The sequence below is a fragment of the Lolium rigidum genome, chromosome 7, assembly GCF_022539505.1.
Source record: "Lolium rigidum isolate FL_2022 chromosome 7, APGP_CSIRO_Lrig_0.1, whole genome shotgun sequence".
NCBI lineage: Eukaryota > Viridiplantae > Streptophyta > Magnoliopsida > Poales > Poaceae > Lolium > Lolium rigidum.
In genome coordinates this window covers 171,376,277-171,392,915 of record NC_061514.1, presented here as the reverse complement: position 1 = coordinate 171,392,915, position 16,639 = coordinate 171,376,277, and the positions used below count along the sequence as shown (strand labels likewise).

Here is a 16,639-nt window from a genome sequence, read left to right as displayed (position 1 = left end):
GCCAATTATTTGGCAAGAATATGTGAAACAAAGGAATAGACACCTAGGCATACAAAATTTTGAACAAACTAAACTTTAACTAAAATTTGATAGTCAACTATAGCATCTTTTTTTGGCAGGGCTAGTTTGGGCAACACACCCAAAAAGGCAAGTATCCAGGCCTAGCGCAGCCCACAGAGAGAGACCCAGAGCCCAACACGCCAAGAAACACCACGGCAGGCAGTTCTTCCCAAGCTCCAAGCAGGGAGAAGAAGGAAGCATTTCTCTCCCCCTTCCTTCCTTCCTTCCTCCGCACTCCACCTCGTCGCCATGGATGCAGACCTCCTGCAGCGCTGCCTCGAGGCCGGCGGCCGGGACTTCCTCCTCCACCACCCTTCGTCCCCTACCTCCCCCACATCCGCCTCCGCCGCGGCCGCCGCCTCCTCATCTTCTTCCATCCTCCAGTCCCTCCCCCTCCATGTGGTAAACCCTCTCCCCTTCTCCCCCTTACCCTCCATTTCTCCCCCCTCTTTAATTCCATCCGCTGCTCCCCCTTCGATGCAGTCATTCGACCGCGGCTACTACCTCCTCGTCAAGGCGATCCAGGAGCTGCGCGAGCGCAAGGATGGCCTCGTCGTCACCGTCGGCATCGGCGGGCCCACCGGCTCCGGCAAGACCAGGTCGAGTACAACCATACTCCCGCGCGCGCAACCTCTTTCGTTTGTCAAGGAGCTGATTGATTGGTTCTTCATTTGGGGTTGGTGCTGCTCAGCTTGGCGGAGAAGGTGGCATCGGTGCTGGGCTGCGTCGTCATCGTATCCATGGAGAACTATCGCACGGGGGTAGGGGCGGACGAGGGGAGCGACATCGACTCGATTGACTTCGACGCCCTCGCCAGCAACCTCCAGGTACCTCTCTCAGAGCCCCGTTCGACTTGCGGGTGGGATTGGATGACTTCAGGTTTGCTTGCTTTAGTGACGAGTCACAGTGTAGCCAGGAATGGTGGGCGGCGTAAATGCTCTGTTTGGTTGCATTCTGTAGAGGTGTGTGCTGTCTGTTGCTGTTGAAGGAGAGTACTACAATTTATGCCGTCATGGGTGGGTGCATACGGGTATCTGGACTTATTTTTCCAGAAAGAGGACTGCCCATTTTCTTGTATTGGTGGTGTGGTGCCACTTTCTGCTATAGTCCTTTGCACAAACAGATAATAAAACAGAGTCCAAACAAGCCTGTGCTCCATGAAATTTTGCTGAAACACCAACTTCTGTACAGTGAAATAGTATATGTCTTTTGTTAGTGATCTTTTAGTCACCTAACCTCTAAAGCCAAACTGTACGACTTACAGTTCACTTGGCCTAACAGTTGATGGAGGATGACCAGGTATAGCTCTTTTATACCATGTAGTTGAAATAGGATATGCAAATTTGGCAAACAGTACAGATGGGGGTAGCTAATGTGGGAAAAAGGGGTGTTCAGTTACTTCTGCCATTTTAAGCATGCATTCTGTGAATGAGTTGCAATTCTGAGCTTAAAAGATCGATCCCTCTGGAGTACCATTGTTTTATAGAGCACGTGGCAGCCGATTGATTTGGTATTTTGGTCTTGTGGGCCATGCTTTGCCTGCTGCAGTACACAGACTAGAAATCTCTCCTTTGTCCAATGTTTCCAAAAATAGTGACTGCTCTTCTTATTTACACTTGATGTACTTAGCTAAATAAATACCCCAGTTTCTAACTATTATTAGGTAGCTTTTGTATGTAATAGTCTCTGTTTTGCTTGCTATCTTGACAATTTTGTGCTTATTTAGGTGTATGACAAGTAGCTTTACAATCATGTCTGCTGAGCAGGATCTAGTAAAGGGCAAAGATACATTGATGCCACTGGTTGATTTTCAAGAGAAGAAACATACAGGATGGAGGCAACTGAAGATTTCGTCATCTGGAGTGGTGTGATATCTTAGAATACATGTTATACATCGTTGACAGCCTTAGGATAAGATCATATTGCTATACTAATACAAGTTATCCTTATAGGTGATTGTCGATGGTGCTTATGCTCTGCATTCAACACTAAGGTCACTGCTTGACATTCGTGTTGCTGTGGTAAACCATTGGTTGAAAATCTTCTAATTACATAAACATGGCTATGGCTCAAGTAAACGAGTAATCTTTTCCTCGATTTCAGGTTGGTGGTGTTCATTTTAGCCTGCTTTCTAAAGTTCAGCATGATATTGGAGATTCTTGTTCATTGGACTATCTGATTGATAGCATATTTCCGCTGTTCAGAAAGCACATTGAGCCAGACCTGCATCATGCTCAAGTACACATTTTGTAATTTTCTCTTTTTCTTGAGTCTGTAGTTACCATTTGTATATTGAGTTTGGACATAACCTATTTGAGTTGCTTGTGCAGATTAGAATTGATAACAGCTTTGTCTGCTCATTCCGCGAGCCCTACTACAAGCTAAAATGCAAGAATGAGGTCAGCAGTGGTTTCCTGTTGATTGATAACATATTATGTATGGAGTTTTGTGTAACGTAATGTAATGCAGCTTCTTTCTTTGCATGCACCAGTCATGTAAACTGCCCTTGATTAATTCTAATCTTAGGCTGAAAATCTCAAGTTGCGGCAAAACCTGTTGTTGCTTGTGGATGGCCAGGGTACCAAAATTAAACGTAGTGTTGTATTGTGTACGTTAAGAGCTGAGCAGTATAGTTTGTTCCCATCTTTTATATTGTCAATATTCCCTTTTGCTTCACTTTTAGGAGACCAAAATGTGACATAGTAGAGTAGAAATCATATTGGTTGTGTCAGTCTTGTGTGGAAAACTAACCTGACGTTTTATACTAACATCATTCAGAGTACGTCTGCTGCTTACTGCTAGTTTCTTATGTTTGCATACTTCAGTCAATACTCCATCGAGTAAAAAATATGTAAAATCCTAGAATGGATGCACTCAATATTTCTATGATTGTTCAGACCAGATGTATGAAATGATGAATAGAAGATTTTAAAAAATGCCTGTAATGGTATAAATTTATCAGGTCCTATAGATATATTACATGTTGCTGATTAAATTTGTATTTTGGAGATCATATTAGTTTCCGAATTGTCATTTATATGTAAGTTGCTTTAGGATATTGTTAAATTAAAATCCACACATGTCAAACAATGATATATCATCCGACAACATAAATCCCCTTGCTGTCCTAGAATACGTGGCATAAACCTTTCAAACTTTTGACTAAACCTTTCAAACTTTTGACTACTAATACACACAAAACCATCTTGATTTGTCACATGGAATGATAATTATACATTTATCATCAGAATTACTCTCATGTTATTAGAATTAGTAATAATCAAAGATGTGTGTGGAAACTTTGTCAGTCCAAAATTATAGTAAAACAAAATGGAGTACATATTTATGCGGAACCTACAACCAGAATGTGCACCTGCTAATTACTTGTTCTTATACCTACTATTTGCAGTTATTTTGCTTCTTTAACTTTGTTTTGTCTTTGTAGTCACCAGATGGCCAGAAGTTCTATTCTTTCGATAAAAGTAAAGCAGAAACTGTGAAGTGCGTATCCTTTTTACCTTTATGTACATTCATCCAGAGTTGCTCTGCTTGTATCAAGGTCTTTTGTAGATTCACCAGGCTTATGTCTTTTCACCATTTCAGCTTGTGACCATCGTTTTTCTTACAACTATTTCAGCTTTATTGAGATGTACCTTAGGCCGCCTTCTGCTTCTGAAGAAATGAAAATTGATGATTGGATTAAAGTTACACAATGTGGTATAAGATATTACCTGTCTCTCGGGGACCAGCGGATTGTTGACAAGTTCTTTATTATCCGTCCAAAAGCTGAGTTTGAGGTATGCAAATGATCGTATCATCTTAAACCTCTGTAATTGTTAAATTGTATAATAAAAGCAACTGAATATCGACACCAAGTTAGCCCCAAGTACAAGGAAGAGAATTGGTGTTGACTTACTAAGTCCAGGAGGGAGGGGAAGGCGAGGTCGGTTCAAAACACTTGAACGGTCAAACACAAGCAAAAGATTCCTGGAACTGAACAGATACCTTGCATTGGTTCAGTTTTGCCCATTTGACGGTGGAAGTATAGACTAGAACAGTGCACCTACGCGAACTCTACAGCCAGAATTTCCATGACCACCTTACCTCTGCAGATTTATGGTTTAGTACTGAGAACAATTTAGGACTTAATTTCATGGAAGCAGTATATATAGCACCAGGGTAACAGTGAGTTCGGATTTCGATATGATATGTTGCATATTCACTTGCAGTTTCTTCTGCATGGCTTCCATTACTGATGAGCGTAGGAAAAATAGAAGCATATTTGTTCTTCGTTGATTTTTTCCATTATTATAGATATAATAGAGGAAACTGTGTCCAGTAAAAAGGGTAATATGTATTGCTAGTTACTACCAAGTCTACCATAGATGTTCTGTGAACTCTTATGCTGTTGTGCGTAAACAAAATTGGTGAGCTACTGATTTTTAGGAATTTCTGGTATAAATCAATTCGATTATGTGCCGTTTTGGTTTCATTTGTTTCTGATGTATGCCATACTTCTAAATTTCATATCCTGCGCATATGATAATGTATAGGATTGCATAGCTTGCTTTCAGTAGTAGCTTGCAAATTTTCCAGTAACAGGCAAGTGGAGCAAAACAATATTCTTTTCTGTAAAACACATTTTTACGTGGTTCTGTAAAACACACTAGTAGATACATTACTGGAAGCAGAAACTGTAGCTTCAGTTTTCAATAATTGTGCAAATTAATGGAAGTAATTCGTTCTTGTGTGGACTGAATGCTAATGATCTAATAGTTAAAAATACTCTCTCCATTCTCTAATAGATGCCATTCTAGTATTGAAAAATACTACCTCTGGAACGGAGGTAGTTGTTTCTAAATACATGTCATTTTATCATTCCAAGATAACCAGCACCAATTTTTCTCTGTCATACCCCTCCTTTTGGCTATTTCCAGTTTTCAGTGTGTACTAGAGTAAAGCACCAAAGGTAATGCGCGCTTTAGCGAGGAGGGGTGATGTAGTCTTTTCCACATGTATCTTGGTTGAAGCGCAAATTCATAAAATGTTATGCATTTTATGGTGGGTTTAGTACGTTATCAGAACAGAAATTTCAACTGGATTTGACCTTTTTTTTATTGTTTTCCTATTTTTGAATGTGTCTCAGGTTGGACGTACAACTCTTGGAGGATTGTTGGCCTTGGGATATAGTGTTGTTGTTAGCTTTAAGCGTACATCCAGAACTGTCAACAGAAATCAGTTATTGATAGCAGCAGAGACCATTGACACCCTAAATGAGTCATTTTTGGTGTTAAAAGGCCCAAGTAGGAAGGTAACTCTTGGATACTGTTTGTTCACTTTATGCTTGTATGTAATAGCAACAGTTCGAAACCGTGATCAGCCAGTTGTGCTGTGTCATTCTTTTGATTTCTTTGGAATGTTGCTCTGTTAAAATTTATGCTAATAGAATGTAACAACCAGTCTCTCCCTCATTCTCTGGTACTTGCACGTCTATATCCTCATCTTGGTACTCTAAATAATTTGGAAGTTCTTGTGCTAAATTGGAACCTTGACTCTTGGAGTACATGCTTGTGGATTCCCTAGACATGCCTGGTGTTTGTTTAACAACTTTGGTAGCTTCTGTCTTGTACTAAATGTGGTCCTTCTTGCTGAGTTGTATGCCACATCCTCCTGCTTCACTAGACTCGTTTTCGGAAGGGCCAACGCATCAACAATTAAGTATCACCGTATAATCCAGGCTCTGCAGTTCTTTTTGGGCAAGCAATGCGAGTGTAGGTGCCTCATGCACAATTGCTGGTGACAAGGTCCATATGGGTGACCCCCCCCTGTTTTGCCTTTGTGCACCAAGCCTGTCAGGATCCTGATGGATCTGACGAGAAGAGGATCATGAAGAACAGGGATTTGAACGGAATCGATAGATAAACTAGGTAAATTGCAAGATAAGTTGCAGGAAAATAAATATGGTAAAATTTTGGTTTCATTTCTTGTTTTTTTTATCACAGGATACAGTGGTAGGTTATATAGACCGAACCAACTACTAGATGCCAACTTAAAGTGGAATCCCTAATATGACCTTACCTACCAAGTACCAACATACTAATACTCCATAACTGGAGGAGCCATACGCTGGGGCGGGCGGAAAAAACCCAAACGCGGGTGCTGGGTAGGAGGAGAAGGTGCAACACATATATATGGAGGGAAACCTTATACAACGGGGTAATCAGAAATGTTTGAACAGCTACAACACATATATGCAATATTACAAAGTTGTAATTATCCATAGAGCTGAAGTTCTACAAAAATTTCCCTTCCAAATGAGCTATAAGGCTGTTTTGAGCTCGTATAGCTTTATTTTCTAATTAGGTTTTCAGTTGATAAGGTTAGCGCTTTAACATTGCTTCATTATTACTTTTCAAGTGAAGGGAGGGTGAATTCTAGATGATCTCATTCGAATTTCCTTTAACTCCTCATCTTAAAACCTTTAGGTGTCTTTTGATTTTGATTGTTATTGTACTTCAGGCATGTTCTGAAAATGTTACTGACTTGCATATTTTAGACCGTTGCAGCAGAAGCTTCTAATATTGGTTTAAAGGGTCCATGGATAACAAAGTCCTACCTGGAAATGATCCTGGAGAGCAAAGGTAAAAGTTTTGTTTTAGTATTTTGTGTTTCCAACAAAAACTATCTGCTGATATATATCTTATTCGTCTAGGGGTTCCACGACTTAATACACCCCCACCAGTATCTAGCAAACTACTGACTGAAAGTCAAGAGAAGAAAATTGCTGTGCCCAAACCAATCCGTGTTCTTACTGATAGAGTTGCAAATCTTGATGACTTTGCGCAACCATGGACTAGGTCTCCACCCAAAAAGTTTGACCAGGAACCTCCTCTCGGAAAATGGCAGTTTATTCCAGGTTTTCAACTTGTTACTTTGGATTGGAATTATGTGATGCTTTCACCACATGTTATTTATTTGAAAAGGGGAAAACATGTTTCTTCTCGTTGGAGTACTGGCTCCAAGGTTTTTTTTTTCTGTGCAATATCTCATGATTATCTTTAACGACTATCAGATTCTTCTTCAAGAAGTAAAATCCAGCTAGCACCCCTGCCAGATTCTTATGACTTAGATAGGGGTCTTCTTCTATCAGTTCAAGCAATTCAGGTAAATGTACCCCATTACATATTTTCGAGGCAGTATGCATGCACATATCGAAGGAGTTCTTTAATCTTTGTCTTTCAGGCAGTGTTGGAGACCAAAGGATTTCCCGTCATTGTTGGGATTGGTATGGATGAACCTTCTTATATCTTACCTAATCTATGTGGAGTAGTGTAGCATTTCAAGTAAAATATATAGATCAAGTATCAGGGTCCTTGACAAGTACAAAGACAATAAGACCTTCTCTTTTTGTTGGCATAGCTCAAAGGCATATGGGGGATTTACAAATTGCCACACCTTTCTTTACACTTCTATTATTTGCCACACCTTGTGTGACTGACGGCCCTTTGCCTCAGATATTATTGGTAGCAATTTCACATTCCTGAGTTCTTTAATCTTTGTCTTTCGCGCTCTCTTCAACTTGACTTCGGTTGCACAATCAAGTTTTTTAAAACCAAGTTTCACATAATCCTAATTGAATTGATATTTTGTACATGTACTGCACTACATGACTGCCATAATATGGGCAATTCTATGTATAATTTTCAAGGAACAAATATGCAGTAGTTATGCTGCTGCAACCTTTGTACAAGTCATGTCTACCGTGCTGGATTCTTAGAGCATCCCTGTATATAGTTTTTCTTTAAGGAGTAACTAGTTGTTCAAGTGTCATGTTTCTTGCTTGTGTTCTGATGCCAGTACTTGTTGCATGTGCTATTCTGGTAATTGAATATAACTTATTCTTGAACTGGCGAATTTGTCTGCTTAACAGAGACAATATTTCTATTCACTAAATACAAATACTACACTGGTCACAAAGATAGTTAAAATGAACTATACAGTAGTTACAAAATCAGAATTCACAGGACTGAATCTAGCTCAGTTGGTGGGAGGCGTGGGTGTACCCAGGTTCGCGCTCTCTTCAACTTGACTTTGGTTGCATATTTCTTCTATCAAAGAAAGTTGCCTGATTCCTCTTTGGTAATCTCATCCTTTTGAAGTCAGAATTCACATCGTAAATTTGCAAATCATATCAGTCAAAACATACCCAACTGTATTTTTTTGGTAATAATGAAATCAACGGAGGTGGAAACATGCAAATCAATAACCTTACTTAATTTGCGGGGTCTTGGGACAGGAATTTCTAGGCAGCCTTTCCCTTGCATTTCAAGACCTTCAGGACACAAGTGGAGATACTCTACCACTGCGCCAGGCCCGCCTTCCAATCTTATTTTAGTGTAATTGAAATTGAAAATAATAGCCTTGAACAATCTTACCCCTACTAGCCCAGGTTTATGACCAGTGTGTTATAACTTCATAGCAAAGATATCACTCCCTCTAGCAGTGAATGCTTCTTCTCTATTTGGTTAAGTTATTATTATTTTCTTGCCCTTATTTGTAGGTGGTCCTAGTGGATCTGGAAAAACAAGTTTAGCTCAGAAGATGGCCAACATAATTGGCTGTGAAGTTATAAGCTTGGAAAGTTATTACAAGCCTGAGCAAGTGAGGGACTACAAATATGATGAGTATAGCTCATTGGATATTGCTTTGCTGACTAAGGTGATGCCATTTTCATTAACTAAATCCACAGATCAGTTTGTGTGTTGTCAGTGAATTGCAATCTTTTATGCCAGAAAATAGAATTGTTCAAACTTATTTTTTAATATGCTTCCAAATTCTGTCCATGGAAATTTAGTTGAAAAGCTATGGTTCTGAAACCTTGTAGTAAGCAGCAATTTTACCAGGTCTTTTGACTACAAAACTGTAGATTTTGTGCTGAACCGCACCATGAAGATTGTCTCAGAAGGTTCCTGTTTATTGAGGATGCACTTATCTCTAAAATTGTTGTCATACCACATCATTCTGTTTGCAGCTTTTTCAGAATATTGTTTTGACTTGTGCAGTTTAGGTTCTTTGTACATGATGTGAATAGGCATGTAGTAGGTTTTTCTTTGCTGCCTGTTGAATGTGGACTTTCTTTGCACTGCAGAATATTACGGAGATCAGAAACAGTCATAAAGCAAAAGTCCCTTGCTTTGACTTTGAAAAGTTCACCAGAAGTGGATTCAAGGAGTTTCAAGTGTCCGAGGAATGTGGAGTGGTAACTAACTCAACTCATCTACCGCTTCCATAGTTTTAGGTCGTTTGAGCGTCTTTTGTTATGATTCATTTGATCAGCACGGATCGCCTTGCTACCTTGGTGAACACTGAGTCCAGAAGGGAGTCATTTTTGTCTGTAAATAATTACTTGTCTAGTTTGGCGTCACTAGTTAAAAGCCCAATGCTTTTCTACATATAAAAATATTTTTTATGATCAAACATCACTCTAGTACTTTGTGTTTAGGCTTCCAGCCCAGCATTATTTTGTTTCTGCCCTTACATTTGTACACATTATAGATTAATCTAAATTGTTTCTTGGCTTCCTGTTTTGGACTACCAGGTAATCTTTGAAGGTGTCTATACTTTGCATCCTGCCATAAGGAAATCACTGGATTTGTGGATTGCAGTTGTAAGTTCTGTGCTTCAAATATTGTACAAATGTTGGTCTAGTCGCATTTTCTGCTATATCTGGAGATTAACTCTATTCCCTTGTACCAGTTTGGTGGAGTTCATTCTCATCTTATTGCAAGAATACAGAGAGACAAGAACCGTGCAGGCTTTTCTATTTCCCAGAGTGAAATTATGACCACTGTGTTTCCGCTATTTCAACAATATATAGAACCACATCTTGTCGATGCTCATGTTGGTACAAGAGACATGAGTATTATTAGCTTATTTAATTTATGTCATATGTGATAGTGGTCTGGACTCATGCAATGTTTCTTTACCTTCTTTGCAGCTGAAGATTCAAAACGATTTTGATCCTGTGCTCTCTCCTGAAAGCTCACCTTTTGTTTTAAAAAGTACAAAACAGGTAATTTATGCAGCTTTATATGCCACACTTCACGTTTCCACTAGTTAATGGTTATGAATATTTTCTTCATTTATTATAAAAAATAGGTATCCTACAAAGACATACTAAAAGTGCTAGATGCCAGTAAGGTCTGCAGCTCTGTCCAGAACTTCACTGATGTGTACTTAAGACTTCCTGGTATACCATCAAATGGACAGCTGACAGAAGGCGAGTGTATTAGGGTCAGAATATGTGAAGGAAGATTTGCATTGTTAATACGAGAGGTTTGTGTACCTTCTGCATTTCCATTTTATCTCTGTTTTATTGACACAGGCCAATGGTATAATACCACATCATCTTTTCAACTTATCCAGCCTATAAGGGAGGGGAATTTTATTATCCAGCCAAAGGTTGATTTTGATATTAGTGCCAGCACTGTGGCAGGACTTCTTAAGCTTGGGTATGTTGTGTCGTACGGTATTCTCCTTCACTGTTCATATTTTTTCTTGAGAAATTCATACCAAAAGTTCACAAGATACTTGATCAGACTTATCATATAGGTTCTTAACCTTCAAGACTGTCTTAGAAGGTTCCTCTACTTGTCTAGTAGGCCATTGAGAACATTTCAATAAATTTAGTGCTAATATGATTAATGTTACATACATATTACTGATGAAGGTGCTATACCATATGTCAACAAGATGGCCTCTTTAATAAAAAAATCAACATCAGCTTGCCATCAGCCCGTCGTAGACCCTTCCAGCATATCATTCAAACTTGTAGCTAATTGCACCAAAATTACAAAAATAGAACATTGTTCATGTGGTACCTGCATTCAAGTTTAGGGACCCATTGTACTCTCTAGTCTTCATTTAATTTTGTAACTAAGAGCATCTCCAACAGACTCCCAATCGCGCCGCGCGCTAAAATCAGTTTACAGTGCTAGATTTCCTGTTTTAGTGTGCGCGGGACAAAATAGGTTTACCAGGCGCCCAAAAAAATAGCGGGCGCAAAACATGTCTTTTCCCGGCGCTGTAAAATGCAGCGCGCTGGCGCATCCACAAACACAAATCAACAAGAAATATAGCACTAGGAAGATTAAACACAACCAAATAAATCAAACATAAATAGTTTCGATATTATTACAACACAATCAAATGGTTTATTGTCAATAGAACAAATTGTGAATCAATAAAATACAACAACTACAAATGAGACAAAATTACTGTTGCCCATTCCATGTCCACCACTCTTCGATCAGATCATCCTGAAGATGAAGATGAGCATCCTCGTTTCGAATAGCTTTGTAGGAGGCAATATACTTGGCCACTGTCTCTTCTCTCCCACGCACTCGAACTGGGCGGCCCATCAACGCATAGTGCAACTAGTCATTGTCTTAACCACGCTCATCCTCGATGATCATGTTATGCATGAGGACACATGCATTCATGGGGGACCTCTTGATCCCAAAATCTAATCCAAGACGGACAGGTCGCGCCGCATACCTTCAAGCACCTTGCGGGCGCTCCGGATGCCGGGAAGTGCACGTGGCGATTTGGCGGCGGCGGATAGGCGATTCGGCCGCCTGGATGCGCGGTGGCTACAGGGAAGTGGTGCGTCGTCGATTTTCCGCGTCGGAGGAGAAGGGGGTGGAGGATTCAGCGGCGGTGGAGCGGCGCGCGGAAGTTTCGGAGCGGCAGTTGGCTTTTGTGCGCTCTCTCCTTTTCTTTTACCGCGCAGTGCCACGTGCGCCAAATACCCAGCGCGCTGGGCCGCAATTTTGCGCGCTGGAATTTTTTTACCGCGCGCTCTATTTTCGCGTGTCTGTTCAAGCGCTACTTTCCGACGCGGGCGCGCTAAATTGGTGGTTTTTACCGCGCGGGCGTGATTTGTCTTTTGGAGATGCTCTAAGTGCATATTTCCTTTCTTACAACATACTTGAAAAAAATGTTACATATGGACTCCTGGAAATTTTAGGAGACAGTAGTTGTTGATAAAAAATGTTTTGGCAATATAAGTAGAAACCTGAAACTTAGTCCTGCTATATGACCACTGATTATCTCACAAAAAGGTGCGTTTTCAGGCAGTTAAGTCATCAGTTGGTATGCCAAAAGCTTACTATTTGCATGCTAAATCATCCGCATCTCTTTGGAATATAGTGAAGTAGTATGATGTATTATTTTCTTTCCCCACTTTGCAGTTACCAAGCTGTTGCATACATCGAAGCTTCTGCTGTGATTTACCAAGACGGAAAGGTTATTGTTTCTCTTATGAGTTATATTCATTTTCCATTTTTGGAAAGTCAATTTACTGGAATGAAGAAATGCATTCCCCATGATCTACGGTTTGTGGTTCTTTATAAGTTGTATTACTATTGCTGGATGGGTTATGATTAAGGACCATAGATGATAGCAACTCCAACACGTTGAAGGCGTATTATCTGCAGTAGTACCAAGTTTACAGAAAGAATTGTCCTATTAACATCCTGGACCATGGAGCTTCTTAGAATAAATTTGTTAACATCATATCATTGCAGAGTCTTCAGTTTAACGCATCTGACATATCATTACATTGTATATCTTGGATCTTGTTACTCAAAAGGTGTGCATTTCATATAAGGACCAGTGCTGTTCATCAACAGGCAACCTGTGGTGCAATATTTACCATGTTCTAGCTGTTGATGTACATTTAATGGTCTATAGTTCAGGACAGCCATTTTTTTATCAGGTTTTTGAAAGTGTTGATTAATGCGTATGCACAATTGTTGAAATATGCTGAATATAGTATTTTCTTTTATGGAACTTTACAGCTAGGACTTGCACAAATCAAAGAAAAGGTCACCAACACCACAATCAATAATACAATTTAGTTTATTTATGTAAAGAAGTGGTTACATTTTGTTCAAATAAGCTATTTTTTATTAACCTGTATCCATATTCATATCAATTCAGAAATCAAATCAATACGTGTTTGCAAAGAAAAACGTTAGGGTACCTTGGCAGTCCAATGTGTGAATATAAACTAATGTTGGCATAATGACAATATTCTTACATGGAAGAGAAAGTCGATTTTAGACCCTGAATGTTGGTATGAGGTTTGCGTTAAACTTACATTTGTCAAACCCAGATACTCGCGATGCTTGACTTTCAAAACAGAGTCACTTTGAACCCTGAGGTGATTTTAACAGTGGTTTTGTCAATTAGACAGATTTCTTGTGTTTTTTTTACCTTTTCTGTACAGTAATATCTCTACAGCAATGTTGATTGCTGTAACTTTTATCAACACTGCATGTTACAATAGATTCATTGTATCTGTCTTAATCACTATTTGCTATGTGCTAACACTTTATTTTATTTAAATGAAGATTCTTATAGAAGTTGACCATCTACAAGGCGTGACCAATCCGTATATTCAAATTAAAGGAACAAACAAGGAGATAGTTTCCTCTGCTGCTTCTGCTCTCAGCCTAGATGGTTCATACACAACAAAGGTCTTAAAAATCTGTAGGTTGTCCATTTAGATCAAACATTTACACTTTGCTGATGATTTCGTGTACATTTTCTTGTTTTATTGGTGCTTTGCAGAGTTATCTTCAAATTATTTTGGAGAGTTTACCAGCGGATGATAATGTTCCTGCTGGTATTCATACCCAGCAAGCTGCTAGGCTACAGGAACTAGTTGAGTTCATCCAATCACAAGTACGTTAATTTCATGACAACATCTTGGATCTTATTTGTACGTTATACCCGTGTTATATATTCTTGAGTAACCTGTCTTCATAGCTGTTTTTTAAGGTGACCAAAGCATCATTACCTACTTGTTTCTTTCATCTTCATGTATCATTAATTTTTCCAGGATATTTTCTCAACAATTTTCTGTTTTCAAGTCACACGAGAATGTTGTTAAAGTAATGAATAGTATAAATTCTGGTTGAATTCATTGACACGGGAGACATGAAGATATGATCGCGTGGCAGTTGTAAAAAAAAAGAAATATGATTGTGAGCTGACCTTTACTTCAGCGTAGGCTGGTGTATAGCGTGCACTTCATGGTTTAAGTACATGTAGCATCATGCCTACCCAGTTATTATTGCCTGAACACACAGACAAGAAGAAACGAGAAATACCCTATCTACCCAACTGCCAAACCCCCAATTCTCCATTCTCCCATTGTCAGGCATAAACACCAACAGAGGGCAGGGCCAGCAACTAAGCTGGCTGCAGCGCTACACATTCTGTTTGCCCTTCGATTTTGGTTTTCATACTATTGTGGAAAAGATTGGTGCTATTGTATCATCTCCTGTGGAAGTTTAGGTTTTTTGTGTGGTAATTTGGACCTTTGATAGGCAAAGGATGGTGACCTTGTTGTGATTTTTGGTAGCTGCATTTTCTGCTTGAATAATCAGCGTGGCAGCATCACATTTGTTTTGTGAGGCTGGATTGCACTCCTGAACATCAAACTCCCGAGGATGTATTTTTCCTACATATGTGTGAAACTTGTCGATTTGATCCTGTGATATAGTAGTGGACATGTTCACGTGACGAGATTTTATTGCTGCTGTTCTTTCTCAATTATATTCAGCAATTTATATTCTTATCTATTGAGATAACCCCTAATGCAGGGTGGGAGCTTCAATTCTGATTTATCTTCACCTATGAGAGAAAATTCTTCAACAGATGGCATGATTGATGATCTGCACTCCAGGATAAAGAAGCTTGAGAGATGGAATACAATAAATATGGTGATTGTTACTCATCTCTTAGCTTTTAGATCCATTAACTTTTGTTAATATAGGGTTCAGTTTACATTTACCGGCACTGCAGATCATGGTCATCAATTTAACTCAATTCGTTCTTCTGCAGGTTTTATGGACGATACTGCTGTCTGCTCTTGTTGGATATTCACTATACCAAAAAAGACGTCATTAATAGGCCATACAATTGACCTCAACTGAACCACGCCAGTATGTAATGTGCTGATTAGTGCAGAAGTCCAAATGTTTCTCTTTTGATTACTCCCAGGAAAGTTAATATGAAAAGTTAATATTTGACATTTACCTTTTATGATTTTTGCAGGAACTTTTTATTCTGATGTTTTGGCATGGTTGATGAACATAATCATTTGACAGTTTATTGGTAGGCTAGTGCATATAAGATCATGGCGTCTGACATGTAAAATATTCATGCACCACAGGTATACTGTAACTGAAAGTAAAGAGGATGTACGTGATACAGAGTGCTGACGGAGTTTATTCTTGCCGCAGTTACTGTTTCAACAGAAGGGCATATGAGCTGTGATTGTTATAGGGATGGAGAGACAGTGAGAGTGAGACACTATCAAAATGAGCTCGCATTGTTAATTAACTAGTGAAAAAGAACGAACGATAAAATAAAATGGCAAGTGGTAAAAAAGGCCAAGATTAGAAATAACATGGACAACACATGCAAAAATGGTCTGCCTAAGTCTGAATTTCTGTGTTTAGAGCACCTTGGAGATGCACTGTCGAGAACAAATGAAGTCTGAACCGAAAAATTGTTGTCAAGGCTTGAACAGCCTCGCCCCTGCCCCTCGCCCCTGAGGCAACTTTGCCACTGTTGGGCCTGGATGCAGTCCTGTATCCGGAAACCAAAGTAGCCACAAGTATACATGAGACTCCTGCCTGCTGCTAGGTGAGGGCCTGAGGGGGACGACGACTCTGTATGCTACTTGCTGTCCACCATTGGTAGTGGTCCTGGTGGAAATCAAATCTATCTATGATACCTGCCAGACAATAACTCCAGTATATTTCCTAAACACCCAACCTTCTGAAAAAAATTGTAAACAAAAAAAAGTCAATCTCACAGATTCCACATAAACTCCTCTATCCTATTTTTTTCTAGAGCATTTTTAGAGGAAATTAGTGATGGAAACAGGTTGAATGCAGATTAGATGCCCTTCTCACATCCTTTACATATTGAGAAGTGCTAGTCAGTCCCCATCCCTGAGGGATATTCCCTCCAGTCCCCAAACTCGTGATTGTTAGGTGTAAACATCATAAGTAGCGCAAAAAAACATGCATTGGCAGAACACAATGTTTACATTGTCCATGGTTATTCAGGAAAAAGAGGTGCACTGATGATCTCCTCTGCTTATCACACAAAGGTGGTCCGACGATATTGATGATGAGTCAAAGTCGCCACATTACTAGAATAGATCTAGGGTTACAACGATTATATTCCGAGTCCTCCCTCTTGCTGCTTCCTCCTAGCCTTTATATGAGAGGCTGGTCTCAGAGTCCAGTCTAGATCGATTTACAAAAATAAGGCTATAATTATGTCGGCTTCTATTTGAGCTTTTGATTGCTTTCCACGTCTGGTTCCTGGGCTTTGGATGCTCCCAGGCTTTAGGGCTTCATGGGCTTCTTCCCGAACATATACCAGGGATACTAATGCCGCATGCCAAGTAAGGTATACCCATGTCACGTAAGGGATAAATGATCATTACGGGGCATTGGAGTCGACATGGTCGTCTACTCGTTGCAGGCTTGAA

At 39.6% G+C, this 16,639-nt stretch overlaps 1 protein-coding gene across 1 annotated transcript; it reads left to right on the top strand.

The window, feature by feature from the left end:
• Nucleotides 1-216: 216 nt before the first annotated feature.
• LOC124670384 lies at nt 217-15,373 on the top strand. Its single transcript, XM_047206895.1, has 27 exons — nt 217-462; nt 544-659; nt 752-887; nt 1,827-1,925; nt 2,013-2,081; nt 2,164-2,298; nt 2,391-2,459; nt 3,506-3,561; nt 3,698-3,857; nt 5,207-5,371; nt 6,617-6,701; nt 6,773-6,976; nt 7,133-7,224; nt 7,303-7,345; nt 8,621-8,778; nt 9,209-9,319; nt 9,659-9,727; nt 9,817-9,960; nt 10,058-10,132; nt 10,219-10,395; nt 10,486-10,571; nt 12,312-12,366; nt 13,476-13,601; nt 13,696-13,809; nt 14,733-14,852; nt 14,974-15,074; nt 15,187-15,373. The coding sequence occupies exons 1-26, from the start codon at nt 310-312 to the stop codon at nt 15,037-15,039; spliced, it is 2,883 nt and encodes a 960-aa protein (XP_047062851.1). The 5' UTR covers nt 217-309; the 3' UTR covers nt 15,040-15,074; nt 15,187-15,373.
• Nucleotides 15,374-16,639: the final 1,266 nt, after the last annotated feature.